Source organism: Elaeis guineensis, chromosome 9, assembly GCF_000442705.2.
Source record: "Elaeis guineensis isolate ETL-2024a chromosome 9, EG11, whole genome shotgun sequence".
Lineage (NCBI taxonomy): Eukaryota > Viridiplantae > Streptophyta > Magnoliopsida > Arecales > Arecaceae > Elaeis > Elaeis guineensis.
In genome coordinates this window covers 25,775,891-25,796,853 of record NC_026001.2, presented here as the reverse complement: position 1 = coordinate 25,796,853, position 20,963 = coordinate 25,775,891, and the positions used below count along the sequence as shown (strand labels likewise).

Genomic DNA, 20,963 nt, shown 5'->3' with positions numbered 1-20,963 from the left:
GCAACCAATGTGAACTACCCTAATCATATGGTAGTAAAAGCCTGCTGACAAACAGAAACTCTTCAAAACAGTGGTCCACAGAGAGTATGAAAACATTTCACAACTTATGATCTTATTCCTCCACAGTTCAGAACTATAAATAATGTTACAACTACTGAAAGGCCAAACAAAATTGAGAACCAAAATTAGGAGAAGCCAAACAACACAGGTGAACTGTTATTGTACAACAAATTAAGCATTTCCTATAGCATTTCCTGTGGCATTGCTCAAAATTTAAAACTGACAAGCAAAGCCAAGTAACACAAGTTGGCTTGTTTCATACAACACCAGCATTGTGTTTTCAAGTAGCATTGCTCAAGGATGGTTATCTTTATTGTGACTTGGGTGGGACTAAGGCATTTCAGCCAAACTCAGATCATAAGATCCAACCTTCCGATACTGCTGATCCGTCACTTGATTGTTTGAGAACCTGATGGACAAGTTTTTCTGGCAATTTTTTTGTTGCCTGGAAGTTTCCAAGAATGAGAAGAAAAATATTAGGGAAATTACAAGTAGAATGTTTCAGTTGATTGCATCAGATAATAAAAGTTTAACAATGCACTATGATCTCTTTTACTAGTTATAAATACAATCCTAAGGGATGGAACAGGATGTCAACTTCAACCAGAACATATGGGACGGAACAGGATGTCAACTTCAGCCAGAACATATCACATTAAGTTTTCATAATTTTCTCTCAAAAAAGATGAATTTCTTAATTTTTTGAACAGGTCCAAAAATATATGGAAACATCTTTTTGATCTAAAGATTTAGAAGATTCGAGTATCAAGGATAATGAGCCCGCAAGAGATTATGCAGACACTGTTCACACAAGGACTATGATCTTGTCTTGCTCATCAAAGTTCTTGATGCTGCCAGCTAATTGCAAGTGCAGAGTATAGACTATATAATGCAGCAACACGATTGAGGGAGAAAGAGTCCAAAAACCCTGAAGCTAACCTGGAAGTGCCTCATGTGCAGAATTGGCTCACACCCAACCTCTGCAACTGATTTCCCAAGGGGCGTTGTTGCATTGAATCTGCTTGCTTCATAGGCCCGTAGAGTACTGTCTTTGTCAGGAAGTTGGTGGCAAATTCTCAATAGCGACCTAAGGGAGTTCATCTGCAAACCAAAGAGAAGTAACTATATGTTTTTGAAAGGTCTTAACCGCACTATGCTTATAAAATGGATAATATCTATATTCCTGGCTTAAGAATAATTACACCAGCAAATGTCTTGAAGCAATATTTCTTAAAGAGAAAAATATATATATAATCATAGGAAAAAAAGGTCATGATATTATCCAGAAGAAAACCCTCAAAACATTCAGAAGACATTTTGGATTACATGATGATGGTGCTTAAGAAACTAAAAATGGGAAATGATTATTCGTGATAATATGGACAATGCATCCCAAGTGTTAGCTATTTCTTGCCACTCTTCACCTTTAGAACATGTTTCACACACTCAAGCCATTACATCATCTCATAATAACATTGGAAGTATCATGTTGATGATTAATCAACAATACTAGGTGTCTTATACTCAGCTATCCATTCCATATGATGTCTCATATCTGGATGAGATCAGTACTGTAAGTCTTGGATTCAGTTGAGGTGGAGGTGGAAGAAGAAAGGATTAGTCTAGTCACACAATCTCAGGATTTTCTGGATACAACAACTCATGTTTCAGCACCATCTCATCCCAATGGGGACTCCAATCTAGTGAAGAAGCACCTCCACTACATCCACCATCAGTGCATCTCACATGATCCCAAGATTTTTCCAGATACGACAGCATGTGTCTCAGCAGTATGTGTTTGGATACTCCAATCTAGTGACCAAACAGATATCTCCAAAACATAAACTATTCCAGGTGCATCTCACATGTGCAAAAAATAATCTTTCAAACATCCACAATTGACATCCCCAACACACCCCAAACTACAATTATAGGCTGAATATGAGAAAGAGGGACAAGTCTAGTACAGAACGAGGGAAAAAAAAAGGGAAAAATAAAGAGGGAAAAAGCCAATGATAAGACTGAAAAAAATAGATGAGAATCTATGGCCAAAATACTGACAAGCAGCTAGGATAAAATACTGATTTCAGTGGCCTTAGATGATGGTGATGATTTCGTCTCAAACAATGGTTGAACTTTGTATGCTAGTCATCCACATAAAAAACTGAAGTCTTTTACATATTCCTTAGAAGGCAATTAAATTGTATGTTGGGTAGAAGATAGCCCGACCATAGGAGGTCCCGTGTAATTCTATTTTGTAAGTCAGCTTTTATTAAGGAAACTAGTAATCCTGGTTGTCATGATGTTACAAAGACTAGTTTAAATACGGGGGGATCCAAAAATAAGTCTTGAACCCAAAAAAAAATTGCATGCTGCTGCTACATGCCTCAGTATTCACATATAAGTTTCTATCATGCATCATTGCATAAGGAAATTGTGAGTTGATGCAGGTTGTCAGAAGTAAAGAGAAGTTCACCTTCATATAGGGACAAGAAGCACAACCACCATGAATGGAGCATCCCTCACCAGCTGCTACACCAGGAACAACAACCAGTTTAGCAAGATCATTTGCTGTAACAGAATCCAGCCCATGGGATCCATTCACTGAGGTCTTTGACACTGAATCTGATGAAACTGGGAACACAATCTCAACTTTAACTTTTGCCCTTCCAGAAGAGGACTCACTGGAACCCATTAATCCACGAACTGCAGCCACAATGGAAGTCACCATTCCTGACTCTGTTCCTAACACAAACTGAAGGTGATCATCACGGTTCCTGTCCAAAGCTTCCTGCACCCGATTTTTAATGAAATCTAATATATTCTGGGTAGAACCCACCACTCCCATTCCTCTCCTCTTTGCTTCCATTGCCAAAGAGAACATTTCCCCAGGAACTTCAAAGTGGGCCGTTAGGAATGCATCACAATAGAGTTCTTTTATCCTCTCCACCACTTCATGCCCAAACATGTCGTGGACAATACAGTTACCATCCTGTAAAATAAATTTATAAGCAATTTTATGAAAAATCATACTAAAGTAACCAAAGAAGAAAAAAAGAGATTCACTGGATAATATATTTGAGATCGTAATTTCCACAGATTTCACATCAACAATTTTTTTTGTTAACCAAAATGTCATTGGTCATATTAGGATAGTGTATGAAATATCTCTGTGGAAGTCTCCACCAAAATTTTTACACCCAATTAATCAAAGCAATTCAACTCATCGTCAGTGGAGAACACCTAACCATATACATGATCTTACCCCACAAAAAACCTCCAACAATTCTATCTCAACTTCTGTCCATCTGCTTTTGTGGGATTTCATTTGTGTAGTTGTTATTGTTGAAAGGATTCAAAATCAAAATTTTTGATACATAAGCAAGGTGTTTGGAATTGTAATATAAGGTTCCTTGAGATTTTCAGGTCCTTCGCCCACTGAAATTTCTATAGCAATACTTCAAATTGCATTTTGTGATTGTTCTCTCTAATTTCCAGTTCTATTACCACTTTGATAGTATACTAGATTTCTGGCATGCATCATCGCATGAGCTTCAGGAACGAACAGTTCAAGCACCTGCACAGTTTCTCATATAGGAACTCATTTCACTAACTAAAAGACTTCACACCTTGTGTTCTCATAACCATAATGATCAAGCTTTCTCCCAACTATTCATGAGTTCTATGAATCCTCATTCACCAAACATTCCTATTTAGGGTTGTCTTCATGTAATTTAAGCATTTACATATTCCTTCCTACAGCTTCCAACCATGTCAGTTTAGGTCCTTCTCCTCTTCCTACAAACTTCCACAGAGACTGAAGTACTCCTTACTCGAACTCCCTTAGTTCTTCACCATATATGACTATACCATCTCAATCGATTCTCCATCACTTTGTTTTTAAATTCTGCAATTCTTAGGTCTTCTATCATACTAATTTCTCATTCTAGGATTCCTAATTTTCCCACATCCATCTCAAGCTTCTTAGTCCTACTACACTTAACTTTTTTCTTGGACCCTCATTTATGTTTTTATTTTCCAAACTTTGAGCCATACAGTGTTGTAGATCTTGTTGTAGTTCTGTTGTTTTTTTGCCCTTTCAAGTCACCAAGGTACGTTTTGAACACACAATACCCCAAAAACACCTCTCAACTACACCCAATCATTTTTCAGTAGTTCAAAAATTAACTTGGTGCGTATATATATATAGTCTAAAGCTATCAAAGAGTATCAGTATGTGAAATGGAAATTTTTGATCGGAATACCAAATTTTTGAAATATCAATCCTTTAAAGACCCAGATTCATACTGTTGCAACAAGTCTGGTAATAAATGAAGTAACTAGGAATTAGGTGAAATAGGTCCTAAATTTTCAATTGGAAATGATATACGTTCATATTCATAAGCATTTTGAAGTAACTTGGAAGAATTTGATTTGCATGCATTAGAAAGCATTAGAAATGTTGATTAGTAATGTTATTAAAATTGTTCAAGAATTGCTTCCACAAAAGCACATTTACAAGCAGGGAATATCAAAAACCCCTTCAACCGTCCACCATGCTTCAAAAGGATGTAAGGAATGAATAAATAAATAATGATATAGTTATGCACCTGCACTTGGCTAGATAAGACAATAGACAGGCTGTAAGTAACATATCTTGAATATGCCGCAGAACATACGTTATTCAAGCAGATTTTTTTTTTTTTTTTGAAAGTAACAAACTAGAACTTCATATGAGCATTAGAACAATTGAAGAAAGATTACATCAACAGAAGGAATCCATAAGGGAAGAAATGCAGTCCTCAGTGAAAATTACCAAAGTGCCATATCGATTAAAAGTCACTTAAGTGCAGATTGCCTCAAAAAATGGGATTTGATTTACCTGATAATAATGCAGACGAGGCAAAAGTGATTTTATGGAGTTTCTATTATGTTCTGGATGTATCTCTGCGATCTCTTCATCTAACATGCTAACCATTTGGCGAAATAACTCTGCGATATTCGCACCCATGTAGGAATCAGGACCATACCAGACATCTAAATCTGGTATTTGAGCAAATGCCTGAGAAGGTATTTTATTAGGGATCTTATAGAAGATTTGAAGAACAATAGTAAATACATATTTCACATAATTAAGGAAAAATCAGGTAATTGTTAGCCTTCTTCAGAAGTGCAATAAACAAAGTAGTATACTCAAAAACTTATGGGCCTTCTAGCAACATCAAATAAGCAATGCAAACATGAAGTCTTGAAATGTGATCTGAAGCTTACCAACCTGCAATATGGTTGGCACAACATTAGAAGATGTACAAGTGATAGTGGGCACAAGTTCATGTCCTTGTGCTTTTGTCTCTAAGGAAGTATTTATGTAGATCACATGCAAGGAAGGGGGAGATTTTGAGGCTGACTCGAGAAAACCCATATATGTTGGACTTGCTGCAGCATCTGCTAGAGAGCAACCAATCTGTTCGTTTGACATCCTGTATACACCAACCTGCATGAAGTTTGTCATGCTTAGTATCCTACTTAGTGCATTTCTATCAAGTGTGAATTTTGTTTGCGATAACTGAATGATGAAGACAAAACAGAAGATCATTTAAACAATCTAAAGGGAGCTTTTATCAGATGTTGTCATCTTGGGTTACAATCAGAGTATGGTGTTTCATATATACAGCTACTGTATGGTACTTGTCATTCTTAAAAATTGAATTTGGCACGCCAGGTTGTTTCCGACCTGTTTACAACCACAATGACCAAAGTTGCTAAGGCACTAAAGCATATGGGGCATATATTCAAGGTTGTCAAGACTGGCAGTCCATAGTCCATAGGGTCCCAGCCGCCTATGCACCATTTAGGTGATTAGCTGACTTCCTTCTGCCTCAGGTAGTCCTTTCAAAAAATTACAAAAAAGCCATAAAAGGTTAGAACATAAAACAGCTAATCTCATCTTCTTTTTTTTTTTTTCAAATCATAAGCACAAATAGTCTATAAATCAATAACCTGAAGAGGAAGATTAATCAAAACCAAGGAATCATTTCATCACATATGAGTCCAACTAGATAAATACAAGAGGGGAACAGGGGAATGCAGAGAAAAAAAAACCAAGTGAAAAAGGGGGGAAAGAAGAAATAGGCAAAAAATGGGGAAAAAGATGAGAAAAAGATGGATACAGTAAGTGAACAAAGCGAGCTAGACATGAAGAAATGAAGGACAAGAGAGAGAAAATAAGAAGGAAAAGAAAAGAAAGAACATTCAAAAGAGAAAGACAATGAGGAGATGAAGAGAGCAAGAAAAATGAAGAAGAGAAGGAAAGGTGAGGAAGGAAAGAAATTGGAGAACATGGAAAATTGAAAAAGGGAAAAACTTAACTTGGGTAGTTGGATGGCAACCAGCAGGCTGCTGGATAGCCAGGTGGCAGAAAGTGAAGGGCAGCTCTTTCCCCTAGCATGCATCAAAAGAGAGGAGCACGATAGGAATTCAGAATTATGAAAGTTATAACTTATGGTTTTTTTGACTCCCTATATTTAAAGTCACAAAAAGTCAAAATTAATTAAAAAAAGGGAGGGCAATCACAAAGTAAGGGGTTAAGTAATACTATATGAACTTTCCTACAAGCAGCCATTGCCCTAGCAGTTCAGCCTCTCTGGGCACTAAGGCAGACCACATAGGTGCCTAGGCACTGAGTCTGACAGCCCTGCATAATATTATGGGATCTTGTTGAGCATGTTCTCCAACTAACATGGTGGCGGATCCCAAACTTACATATGAGAGCTTGAAAAGGCATCATCAGACATTAGGTTATCCATCTGACACCTCTATATCACCAAAGAAAAAGAAGTAGCATTGTCAACCACGGTCTTCGATCATAGCTGGAACATGTCAGCGAACTTCCTTTCAAGATAACTGGCCATCAGAACTGTGGACAATCTTACAAAACTATCAGACTTCAGTACAGAATTTCCAAAGCATTATATATCTGCTATTAGATGTCTGATAGAGAATCAAAATCCCATCGGACCCATCCATTGGCCATTCTTCATATATACCACCAAATTCCTCATTTAAATATTTCAATCATATTTTTCTATATATTTTACTATGAGTTTGCAATTCTTAGGGCTGTTTTGACCTATCTCTTTTCAAAGTAGTAAAAAGAGCAGAACTATCAGCTAAGTTTGTTTCACCAATTCATCCACTCAGCTGACCACCCATAACCTGCCAGTTCGATCCAAATCCAATCAGATTTAGCAGTTAGCCTTCTTCCCTTTCCATTCCATTTCTAACATTTTCAGTTTTGCCTTGTAATTCTGAAATTGTTGTGTTGTGATTCACGAGATTCAATTTATTCACATAACAATTTCTAGCAAAATCCAACAGTATAGACAAAATCTCCCTTGTGATTTTTTTTTTCCCTGGATTACAACTATTAATTTGCTATGTAATAACTTTGGCAGAATTTTCATGGTGTTTGACCTCTTACAATCCATTTTATACCCATTTTGTATTTTTCTCTCTTATTCTAATTTATTGGTGCTGGATAGTGTTCTATAACCTCTATAATGAAGAATTTTAGTTTTTCTGTTATTGGAGGATTATTAAGCTCAACCGTTATCCTTTGGTTTATAGGCTTTCTGAATTCTATTTTTTGGCATTTTATAAAAACTACTTAGCCTATTTGGATGTTCTCTCTTGTTTCTAGTTCTACTCTTATTAGGAGTTACATTTTCTTTTGGAACTTCTTTGGTGCACCAAGTGTTCCAAAATCAGAACACCCACACTTTGTTCCCCTTCTTATAGACTTGGCTGGAGATGTATGCAAAGTTTCATCATGGCTATGCCAGCTCCGAGTATCAATGTCAACAACATCAGCCATCATCATAGTTAATGAGACCTTTAACAGCTCATTTTGCCATTACCATTCTGCTGAAAATATCAAGATGAGAATACCAAGCTCATTAGGATGAGGTTGGACCAAAGCTTTGCTAATTTAGTAACTTCGTATCACTGATGGTTCTTCCACAAGGAAATCATCCAAACTCCAATTGTTGCTTGTTTTGCTGCACCAGGGGCATTCATGGTTCATCTTCAGCCATAGAGGCCCTTTAAATGAATAGTTTTAGCATTTTCACTGGATGAAATGGATTATTTTGCGCCATCACTAATAGAAGAGGCTTGCTTTCCAGCTCTGTTTCCACCTCAAGCATGTTTTTCTTCTTTGGTGTATCAGATCTGCCAGGCTTCTTGATTGGGATGTATTAAATTATGTGAATTTTACCAGATTACCTTTATCTCCAAACCTTCATATTTAATCTACTTCAATTTATTTTAGCCTCCCATTATGGCAGTATTATTCCACTTTCTAGCACTAATTGTTTTCTGCATTATCCACATTCCAATTTTGGCATGAATATAACTTATATCAACCAGTATGTAGTGTCATTGCACAGATTTATTCCATTCTTCTTGATTCTACAATTGCTCTTAGAAGCTGTGTTAGGCTTTGTGGACTTCAGCTATATTAGTTGCATGCCTCCATCTTATTCTTAATCCAAGTCTCCTTCTCATATTCTCCCTAATTTACATCAGACTGGACATGGGCAGTTGTTTAGCTCCAATCTGCCTAGGCCATGTTTCTGACTCTTATCACTTTCTATGAATTGTAGGTTTATACTAAAGAATAGAATTCTCCTTCTAGTCAAGTTATTATTTTCTTTTGATCTTCTTTTCTTGACCTGTCTCTGAATAAATCTGAACTAGAACTGCATAATTATCCACTTGAAGGAAAGTTAAAGGATGTACTTTTGAAACATAAAAACCATGAAACAAAGATCAATTTTTCTATCAGCTGCTGCAACTGGAAACTCACTGTATTGATTTTGCTATAAAGCAAAGATAGGGAGGATTATTTCATCAAATCTTCTCATGAATGCAAAAATCAAATATTAAATGTAGGAGCATCTTGGAGTTAAATGCCTGGCTAAATGTCCATGACACCAAGTCTTTTGCCTTGTAGCACCAAATAGAAAAGGTGGTCCATATTCATCTATCCTCTTCTCAAACCCTTAACACCTCCACTTTACAGTTACACAATTAAAATGATAGACATCATTCACCCACTTTTCAATGGTCAGGTGTTAGTGCATATACTAGCATATCTACAAACATGACATTTTCATACAACACTACCTCTGTTAATGTACACATAGAATCTAATAATAAATCATAAGTAATTGTCAGTCACCCAACTACCGCCAGACAGATTTTGAGCAAAGCATCCAGGGATCTTCTTTTTCTTGCAAATGCATGCGGTTTTTATAAAATAAGTGGAGGGGGTACACTATTCACATATTTATGTTAAACAACTGAAATATTTGCATAAAGAAAAACAAGCAACGTTTCTGATATACTTAAAATAAAAATAATATAGTTACAGAAATACCTCCTCAAAACCAGCTTGATCAAGTATTGCACGAACATTTTCTGACATAAAGTCCACACCAAGTACAGTGATATATTGGCATCCAGCTTCCGCCATCTTGACAGCTGTATCTGCCATTACTAATGAATCAGATATGTGGATGTGAGGCCACTGCTTCCGAGCAGCAGTTAAGATGCCTTGGACCTCTGGATCCATATAAAAGTGCGCGACAACACCAATTTTCTTCTCCCTCAGCACATTAACAAGTTCCTTAATCTTCAGCTCATCAGGAGATAGAAACATTGCCTGCAATCACAAGCGAAGCCTTTGTTTGTGCTGGAGCCAGATTGTAGTAAAACAGAATCTCAATTTAGCAGGAAGCTAATGTCAATCAAAGCTTTTGTTCATGTTTTTGTCTTATGCTTAACATTAGGTATATGGATTTCTGTTATGCTAAGAAATAAAGATTATGGAAGTGCCAGCAAGAACTTTGTGACTGGTAAACAGCAGTCACAGTTATTGCATCAAACATAACAAAACCCATGTCACCAGTATACAGACAACAGAAAGAGTTGAAAGTGAAAGAAGGAAATCTAACACAATATATCAAAAGGCAAAAATTGTTCAAAATTTTGTTTATCATGATGCCTAATAATAAACAAATCTTGTACATATGCTACAAGTCAACATTACGTCTTGGTTGATCATAATGTCTATTTCCATCGAAGGCAATCAATGAATATGTACAACCGGTAAAAAGGTTTCAGAATACTAGAGTAGTCATCATTCATAAATAGACTCTTTGACTGTGATGGAGCAAAGTCACACTCATTCTCTCAAGCTCCATACCCAAAAAAGTGCTTCTGAAGGTTAGAGAAGAAATTTAAGATGAGGTGAAAGAATAGTTAGGTTCCACTCATACAATAAATGAGTCCTAATAGATGACTTTTGTTTGCCAAATATTCCACAAAATATCAAAATTTTAGGTTTTTCTAAACAATATTGCTTTCAGTATGGCAAGATTTTAAGAAAGGTTGCAACAAATTTTAGATTTTTCTAAACAATGTTGCTTTTAGTATGGAAAAATTTTAAGAAAGATTGATAGCAGTTGCAACCTATACCAGTAATAAGACACCCACAATATAAAGAGGAAGACAAATGTGGTGACAAAAGGTCATAGGGTTGCAAACAAATGATATCTCTGTATCAAAAAAATCAAAATGATGTTGTATTCAAATAAAATATAGTGCGAGAGATGAGAAATGTAACCCAAATTATCGTGATAGTCAATTTACTGTTAGAAACTCGAGAATATAAATAAAAGACAAGCATATTTCTGACAGGTTGCTGTTAAAGGTATATAAAATTACAATAAACCAAAAACACAGTTTATATGTAATACTCTCTTGTATCACAAATGAGTCTCCAATGCACGTAAAAAATAGAACCAAGATTTAGGAGTCAAAGTATGGAGCCACAAGGTACAGCACATACCATATTAAAGGGGTGGTGTGGGGTGAGCATAGGTTAGTGCTTGCCAGCTTGAATGAACCCAAGAGAGAGAGGGGGAGGGGGCGAGAGAGAGGAATATGGAAAAGTATACTTGGCGGTGCAAAACAATATGCGACAGCACGTGCATCAGGGTTCAGCATCTCAATACTAGACCCTATACCATTACCATCTTATTACAATGTCTATATGTGGTATTGTATGAGATGGTGAGGTGTACTGAGTGTCGGTACGATACGAGATTGCATACCAATTCTGTACCAATACAATACGGTATCGGATGGTACGACAAATCTTGATGTGCATTTTTTAGGGTTTCAATTTCAGGGGAGGGAGATTTCTAAGTGCCTAAACAGGTGCTAGTTGCCCAAGGACCACCACTACCTCAAGAAAACACTTTATTCTTCGATTTAAGGCATTATATTTTTAGCTTGTCATATGTTCAAGTAAATAAATATTACTTGAAGTTAAGAAGTGGAGTGCATTTACTATTATAAATTGGGAGCGCATCTTCTAACCACATAAAATGATATTATTTTTGGATCACACCATCCATATATATGTCTCCTAATCAAACAAATAACAACCATTGGTACAACATTTAAACTCTTTCTAGCAGTCCTGTTAAACCCCTCCATCATGTCTAGTTTCCTTTTTTCCCTTTTTTATTTTATATTTCTTCTCTCCAACCCTATTTTCATTTGCCTCCCATTCAGTCATTTTCTCTCATTTTTCCCTCTAATCCTCTTGCTCTTCTTTCCTCCAAACACAACAAAAAATGCAGGCAGCTGGCAACCAGTAGATCAGTTATCACCTTCAGTCCTTTTTCCTTTTTGTTTCTTCGTTTGTATCTCTATGATTCTATATATGGAAACATATGAAGCATATTAATTCTCAGAGCTTTTTTGCTTGAGGCACCTGCCTGGCTGCCTCGGCATTTTGCTTTGGTCTTTAGGGGCGCTGTTCCCAGGGCCATGTTCAAGAATTGACAACCTTCAATGTATGTAACAAGTATCCTTAAATAACAATTTCAATGTTACCATGATTTTATCTTAGCACAAACTAGGTTGACTAAGACTGAAGGAATATCATCCCATATGATCAACTGTTCTTGCATAAACACATATATAAGGGTCAGGCTACCGATGAAGAAAAAAGATGGATTGCTTACATCGTATGCACTGGGCAAAAATTGGAGCTATGCAATGGGCAAAATTTGGAGCTATGCAATTTGCACATCTCTTGGTGCATGTATTTAAATGATATGGGCAAAATATACTAGACTCACAGATTCATAATCCAAATGTGATTGATTGACATATCAGAAGCTTCCAAGTTCTCAACCAATCATGCTGTGGGTGACCATGTGGGTTTTGTGTAACATGGTTATAGCCCATGCTGTGAAATTAAATTGCCTATGCAATCTAAAAGTTGATAGAATGGGTAAGTCATAGAAATCCCTATGAGAATTTTCATCATGATTTATTTATGTTTACCTCTACATTCCAAACTCTCATCCTAAAATCCAAATTGTGATAAACATGCACAGAAATCAACCACAAGCAGCTGTTAAATAGTTTCACTTACATAAGACTATAGGATCCTCATCAGTGGCTTCTTGGAAGTGTTTCAAAAATAAACCTCAATGAAGGAAAGATCTGGTTTGAAACAAAAATAACTATTTTCTAGAATGCACAGAAAAACTTCCAAATAGCAACAACCCAACTTCTAGATAAAGAACTCAATGATCTTCAACTCACTAGCATGATGCCCTCCTAATTCATGATGTTATTTTTGGGCCCCTAGATAAATATTAGCATATAACATTTAAAAAAGTTTCTAGAACTTTCAAATATAATCTAGAGAAAATTGAAAATAATCTTAAAAAGTATAAAAGGTTGGCAGTACCAATAAAGGACCTATACTGGTTGCCATCGGTATGACACAATACGATACCTTCCCTGCCGACTCACAATGTAGAGGGAAAGGAAGAGGGAGAAGGAAAGAAATGGAGAGGGAGGGGGGAGAGAGAGAGGGAGGGAGGGAGGGAGTGGGAGAGTGCAGAAAGAGGGCTTTCAAGCCCCTTCTCCTTCGGCCACTCTGTAACAGGGGTGAAGGGAGAAGGAAAGAGAGGGGGAGAGAGGATTGGGGGAGAGAGAGAAGGACAGTGAAGGAAGGGGAGAGAGAGGGCTTTTGAGCCCCCTCTTCTCTGGCCACTTTGTAACAGGAGTTCTGAACCCTTTTTTTGAATTTTTTTTAAGTGACTCAACAGAAAATGCCGACTTCACTTAAAAAAAATAGAAAACAAAGGGTCAACGCCCCTATTTTGTTTTGAAATGGTCAAAGTGATTGGATGAGAGGGGGCTTGAAAGCCCTCTTGGCCTGTCTCCCCCTCCCTCTCTCCCCCTCTCCCTCTCTCTCTTCCTCTCTTTCCTTCTCCCTCTCCCCCTCTCTCGTCGGTTTCTTGAACTGAGGGGTGAAACCATGCCGGTCTGCCCTCAGTATAGCTTAGTAAGCCCTGAATCAGGCGGTTTGGGATGGCACCACCTTCCTTGTATGCTTGTTAGTTAAAAGTCATGTACTTAAATCAGGAACCAGTTTGAGAAAATCTAGTTTCATATTTATGAATCTCTAGGTTTTTATGCACTTAAAGATCTAAATACTACCAAGGAAATGGTTCTTGGCCGCATATGAAAACATGATTTTATTCTGGTAGTCCAACTGATATTCTTTAGTTCTATTTGCCTGCAATTAACGTGCACATGTCATGTTGAGTGGAGTTTTAAGACACCAACAATCTCTTCAAATGCCAGAAAGTTGTCCAAACAATACTGGCTGGCTTCAAGAACCTCTCCCACAATGTTGAATAGTAGATCAAATTCCCCAATACCTTCACTGCATCGGTCAAGCTTTGCCACTCTCCTTCCAAGACAAATCTTATCATCCATCATTTTCCAAATACATAAATGATAGAAATGCTTAATAGCTACATATTTAATGGATCATTCCGTGCCTTGATGTGTGAATTTCCAAGTGTATTAATATTCAAAAAGCATGCCCATATTCAAGAAGTGTATCAAGTTTCAATTTTAAACTTCTCCCCACTCTCTCTCTCTCTCTCTCTCCAATTAGATGATCTATTTGTCTAAAATAAAGTGAACAACCTAAAGTACAGCGAAGGACTCAAAAGCATACAAAGAAAATAAACCCGTAACTTCAAAGGATTGAGTTTGAGGATGCCTTTGGTTCACAACTAAAATCAGAATCAGAACCGGAATGGATTGAAATAGGAATCGAAATGGCCACACCCCCCAACACGTTTGGTTCGTGGCCGGAATTATAATTGAAATGGGATTTGAATACTAGAGAAGAGTAGAGATTGGATTTCGAGGGATTGGGTCATTTTTTATTCCCCCTAAATCGGAATCAGAATGGGACTTCCTCCAATCAAACGGCTGGAAGGGTGTTGCCCACATTCCCATTCCCATTCTAGACTCCAACTCCCTCCAACCAAACATGTCCTGAAGGTAACCTTTCTACCTAATGCTAGAAGCTCAACCCTCCCTTCAAGCAATTAATTTCTTATCAGACTTCTCCTGGCATTTGTCCCTACATGTCAAACATCTTATGAATAAAGTATTTCATGAAATCTGTTCCATGGCATTTGATAAGTGACAACATGGCAAGTGGTTTCCCTATATTCCATAATTTAGACCAATAAAAGGGGTTCCCAATTAACTTTAAGGCCCAATAAAAGTTCAAACCAAGGTTCCTAGACTTAGTACCAAAATCCGTGCTGGTTGCCTGTAGGTACAGTACCGTACCATACCACACTGGACTGTATCATACCGTACCGAACTGTACCATACCGTACAGATAATAAAAAAAATTCCACCCACTGGCACTAAAAAAGAAAAGAGGAAACCGGATCGAACCATACCAAATCATATGAAAACGAACCGAGCCACACGATGAACCGTACCGAATCATATCGAACTGAACCAAACCACCGATATCGGCCGGTTCGAGACGACATCATACCAAACCGACTGGTTCGATCTAGTTCAGCCCATTTTTCAAAAATTCGGTTTGAATCAGATCGGCTATCTGCCGGTACAATTCAATACAAGGTGTACCGGCCGGTTCGGGCCGTACAGAACGCCATCGTTCAAACACATAGAAGTAATATCACCTACTAACTTTTTGAGAGTCAAAAGCATCCACCACCTCAAAACTCCAACCATCATGCAATTCCAGTGCTAAAATTTACTTTAAAGAATCAAAATATATGTAAAGTTGGATGAAAATTGTTAACTATTTATTATTTAGTGATTTTCTAATATAAGAAATATAAACTTGAAAGATGAGGCAAATCAATGAAAAGCCACTATTTATTAGTTTACTCATAAAACTGTAACGGACAAAAACATTTGAATTCATGTATCCTTTTAAATACTATACTTGAAACTAAGTGATGTATCCACATAGCATCAAAAATAAGAAAACTTAAAATGGTGCTACCAATCTCCTTCAGCTTCACATCATATTGATGTCTCATCTGCAAGACGAACATGATTAACTTCACATCACCACCAAATATGAAAAGAACCTGTACATATTCTACCATCACCAGCCCTCATAAATTATCAACTCAGAATATACAGGAACAGAGTTACCTAGTCTTAGACCTCTTATATGGATCCAGGATTTTAGTTGCAGCTTTGATGCTGGTTAGCATAGGTGTCAGGCACCCATCAGTAATGTATAAATCAGCATCCTGTCACTTACTACTTCGGCTGATACAAACTAAGATTTTCCAATATATCAACAATGCAATGCTAAATAGTAGCCAATAATCAATCTTTTATAATCATAAATTACTTTTTTACGCTTAAATATTTAAAAATCCAAATAGAATTGATTTACTATATGTACCAAGATTTTGATATCTTAGTTCCTAAAATATCAGCTGGGACCTCGGAAATCTTGGCCCACTTCTACCTTTCCCAACTTTCCTACTCGTGAGATAAACCAAAATCTCTCCCTCAGTCAAAAAAAAAAAATTAAGCATAAATATAAATCACCTTACAGAGGAGCTTCTTAAGATGCAGAGAGAAAAATAAATTTTGGATATAATACTTGAAGGTTCGTCATAACCAGGACAGCTCAGGGCCAATAAGCACCAGCTTAGTCAGATATGCAAACATTATGCAGATACTGTAGCAAAACTCTGGTTTATAAAAGACAACCTTTTAATAGAGTTAAACTGAGAAATGACACTGTTTGAACATCTTAAATGAAAAATGGCTCATCCAAGCAAAATCACGTAACAAGGAATATGTCTGAAGAAAATGGCTAATCCAAACAAAATCAATCACCTATTTGAGTAAAACTGATAATACATGTCACTGCAGATGGGTACAAAATCAACACACTCTTGCATATTTACAAGTTAACAACTATACAACAAGTACCTCAACTCTGATTTTTTTCTTTTTTTTTTATCCAAGACTTAAAGAATTTTACATACAATAAAGGATCACAAATCACAAAAACAGAAAAACATAAAGGGATAATCATTCCCTATCATCAGCATCTACATGGCCCTCAAACTTATACAGATCCTCTGATGATATTTTGGGTCCTCTCCTGATTCTTCTAATATCCATTGGGTTCATTTCATCATATATGCTTCCTTAACATCCACGTACACCCATGTTCTGTAAGTTGCTGTCAGTTATAATTTATCCCCCATAAACCCTCCCTCCCCCAACCCAAAAAAAAAAAGAAAAAAAGAAATTGGTCTGTCTCGTAAATGAAGAGCCAGTAGGAAGGACATGAGAGATGGCTAAGAGCCACAAAAGAAGCTCACATAATCTGACTGAAGCTACAGCCCAATATCCCAACAGTGTACAGACAGACAATTAGTAGCTCCACGACAGATCCAAGAAACTGAAGAAGCACATATAAAATAAGAAAATAGAATAAGACAAAATGCAAAAAAACTCGAGAATAAGTTTGGGAAAACTAGCGGCCATGCAAGACCTTGTGTATAGAGCCAACTTCTTTAAATGCACTAGTTTCAACAAAATTGAGCATAGGAAATCTAGAAAGCACAGATACGGCAAAACAGCTGCCGTACCAATGTCGGATACATATCCATATCATACTATACCCCATATCCGTATAACAAAATAGCTGCTATATTTTTAAGAATTTATCATATCTCCATATCCGTATCATACCATACCCATGTCCCGTATCGTATCTGTGCTTTCTAGTAGAAAATAATAATAGAAGGCCATTAAGAAGTGATTTTATTTAAAGAAGAAACCATACAAAGTATAGTGATTGTCTCCCTTTGCACCGACATACATTCAACCAATAAAGACAGTCATCCCACCTTATTTACCGGATATCATGGTATGCACCGACATACATTCAACCAATAAAGATAGTCATCCCACCTTAGTTACTATATCATGGTATCTTGTACTGTCCCTTATCGTTTAGTACGAGATATACCGTACCAATACTGATCTCGTATCGGTGCACTATATTGTATCATACCGATACTTGATATGCTATCTTGTACCATACCGAACCACATACTAACACTAGTATGAAATCCGATGTCGACATAATGAATTTTGTACTATATCATTCTAATTATTCAGGCACTATCGGATTAAGAGCATCCAATACAACATTTATGTGTTACATATTTTTAGGCAGAAGTAAAAGGATATTTAGTTGCTCTAAAATCTTATATGCCAAATTGAAAATTGGTTTGAACAATAATAAATTAGAATATGATAAAGATATGTATGTGAAAAATGGTAATTTAATAACTGCAATTCCTTCTAATTTGGTGTTTCCCAAGGACTCATTTGGTTCGCGGGAAATCCCTCACTATAATGTTTTTCCTATAAAGCTAATGCCTGGGCATATGATACCTGAGAAAGTAATTTTTGTATGTTTATTTGATCATGGGAATGTGACATAGGAAACACATTTTTCAGAGTGACTCATGTCTGTTTGAACATCTACTTCCCAAGAAAGTTGTGTGAAAAAACCTATTATGCCCTTAATAAAGATGCGTAAAATACCTATAACACATCACATGTAAATATTTTAAGTCTAAAAATATTTTCAAATATTTAAAATATGTATTAAAAATATTTACTGAGTTGAGTTTTGAGAGTTCTGACAAGTTTTAATAGCTAGATAACTTCTTTACATTATGATAATTTTTAATAGTTATTAAAATATTTTTATATTAAACTTACCATAATTTCTTTACATTGTCATTTTTTTAATAGTATATTTTTAATAGTTTAAGATTAACTATTAAAAATAGGTATTAAAAAGATCACGATGGCTTAAGAGCATTTTTGGTATCAAAATATTACCATAATTTCTAACCTCTAGGAAAGTGGTTTTTCCACATCCCACATGGGTTTTGTTTCTCATAAAATGCAGAAAACTTATTCCCATAGGAAAACTACTCTCCCATATCTTTCCTTTAAAACCTCCAACCACTTATGAGGCATTGACCGCCCCCTTTTTCCTCCTTCCTGTGAACCAAGCGAGTCCCAAAACTCTTCTAGATTTTTACTTCCAACAATCTACTATGTGAGTCCATTTTCTTCCTTCTTTTGTCAAATTTAGTATACATAGTTCATTGACTCCATAAGTTTATGCACTGAGAGTAACATCTACAGGGAAAAAGAAAAGAAAAGAAAGAAAGATGAAATGAAAAAACCTACATATTTTTAACCAAGCAAACTGAACTATCCAACCAACTAACTTTAAGTAAATTCAATCAGCATAGAACAGCACATACTGACAGTGACCTGGACCGGAGGGCCAGTAATTTTTAATATTTGAATATTAACTCGATCTATTCATGCAGCTTCTGTTTAGAAACTTACTTTTCCTTGAAAAAGATCATCTACTAGTGTCTTCCATATACATAAATACACTTGATCACATATTTGCAGAAGCAATGTCAGATATTCAAACTTTGGCCTTTTAACATTGCACAAAAGATCCATCAAAGGAATCAACTTGTAACACAAAATGGATGAGAGGAAACATGGATGACTTATGTTGAATTGCAGACGACAAAACGTACACAAAACTCCGATTTGGCTTCCTCTCCAAAGAACCAAAGGAAGAGACTTTTAACTTTTAAGAGAGCCGATGATAGCTCACCTGAGCTTCAGCGTAGCTCCCCTTCGCCTGAATCCCGTCCACCCCAATAACCAACGACGGGAACGGCTCGGCCGGCGTCCTCCCCTCCCCTTCGGCGACCAACGCCTTGGTCCTCTTCTGCATACTGATGAGCACGTTGTGCCAGGTGTTCACCCTCGAGTTGGCCCTCCCTGGCAGTCCAACCACGTTCAAGTCCCCGAAATCCTCTGGCTTCACCTCCAGCACCTCATCCGGCAGGGCCCCGTCGAGCACCGAAATGAGGCAGGAGCAGAAGCCCTTGGTGATCTCCGAGTCGGAATCGGCAGCGAACCGCATGCGGCCGAGGTCGTCCAAGGAAGCCATGACCCAGACCTGGGCGGTGCATCCCATGACGCGGTTGGAGGGTACCCGGGCGGCCTCAGGGAAGGGCGGGAGGGCGGAGGCGCAGGCGAGGAGGCGCTTGACGCGGTCGATGGGCTCGGGAAGGGAGCGGAATTCGTCGACGAGGCGGCGGAGGCGCAGGCGGGGGAACTCGGGGGCGGCGGGGGCCTCCTGGGCCGCGACGGCAGAGCAGGAGAGGAGGGAACCGGGGGTGGGGGGAGGGGTGGGGGTGGGGTTGGGGGTCTGGCGGCAGCGAACGGAGACGGAGAGCGGCCTCCGCCATGGCCGGCACCCCGTGGAGAGGAACGGAGAGGACTTATGGTTATGGTTAGGGTTAGGGTTAGGGATCGGGTTGAGAAGTCTCCTCGCGAGAGCGGCGGAGTCCATTCTCTCTTTCCCTTTTTTTTTTTTTTTGGTCGCTCCCTCTCGCTCTCTCTCCCTCTTATGGTTTCGTCTCTGATCGGTTGAGGAGAGGAAAAATGGCGGGGTTGGGCCTGCCAAATGCTAAGGTGAAGAAGTTTGTAGTTATTATTTTATTATTTGTAGGGAGGGAGTGGAAGGGATCGAATGGCGGAGGACACGGGTGGGCTGCGCTGCGCCTTGGCTTTGAGACATTCGAGGTGCGGACAACAATTACCTTTTTTTTATATATATATAAAAGACCAGGATTACTCTTTGCTCGCCCCTCTTTTCTCTCTTTCATATTTCCTCTCTCTCCATCCGTCTTACTTTCTTTTCCTTTTATTTTTAGAGGAAAAAAAAAAAGTGAGGTGAGATGAGCACGGGTGGTGTGAAAGGGACAAGAACGATAAGGTTCATTTGGTCCTCCCAATCCTCCTCTTTTTTTTTTTTTTTTTTTTTTTTTTTTTTTTTTTTTTTTTTTTTTTTTTTTTTTTTTTTTTTTTTTCTCTCTCTCTCTCTCTCTCTCTAGAAGGCGGAGGAGAACACAAACGGCACGGCACAGAAATATATATATATATATATATAATAAATTTTTTATTTTATCATATTTTTATTCATACCCATCTTAAAATAAAAAATCTTACAAATTAAAACCTTCTACTGCTAATAGATTTGTTGATCTCATGATTTACGATAAAAAAATAAAAAAATTTATATGTGGCATAGCCTCTCCATTTATCCTCTTTGTCATCGAGATGTCCCTCACATCCATAAGATCTTTTTCTTTCTTTCTAAATTCTTTTCTCTTCCTTCAATCTCTCTTTTTCAAGATCTTTAATTTATATCTAAAAATTCATAAAATTTAACGAATAGTATTTATATAATTTTTTATATTAAAAAAATTAAAAAATATATTATATTTTAAAAATTATATATCAGTTTTATCTAAAGACATGCTAAATGACTTATTTGTTTGTTATATATGATTTAGTCGTAT

General features: G+C 37.3%; 1 protein-coding gene across 1 annotated transcript; it reads right to left on the bottom strand.

Annotated features, from left to right (window-relative positions):
* Positions 1-95: 95 nt before the first annotated feature.
* Positions 96-20,120, bottom strand: LOC105051275 (quinolinate synthase, chloroplastic). The gene is made up of 7 exons (XM_073243079.1): positions 19,205-20,120; positions 9,500-9,784; positions 5,336-5,554; positions 4,943-5,122; positions 2,537-3,052; positions 1,000-1,161; positions 96-505 (listed from the first exon to the last, which is right to left on the bottom strand). The coding sequence occupies exons 1-7, from the start codon at positions 19,949-19,951 to the stop codon at positions 416-418; spliced, it is 2,199 nt and encodes a 732-aa protein (XP_073099180.1). The 5' UTR covers positions 19,952-20,120; the 3' UTR covers positions 96-415.
* Between the last annotated feature and the right edge of the window lie 843 nt (positions 20,121-20,963).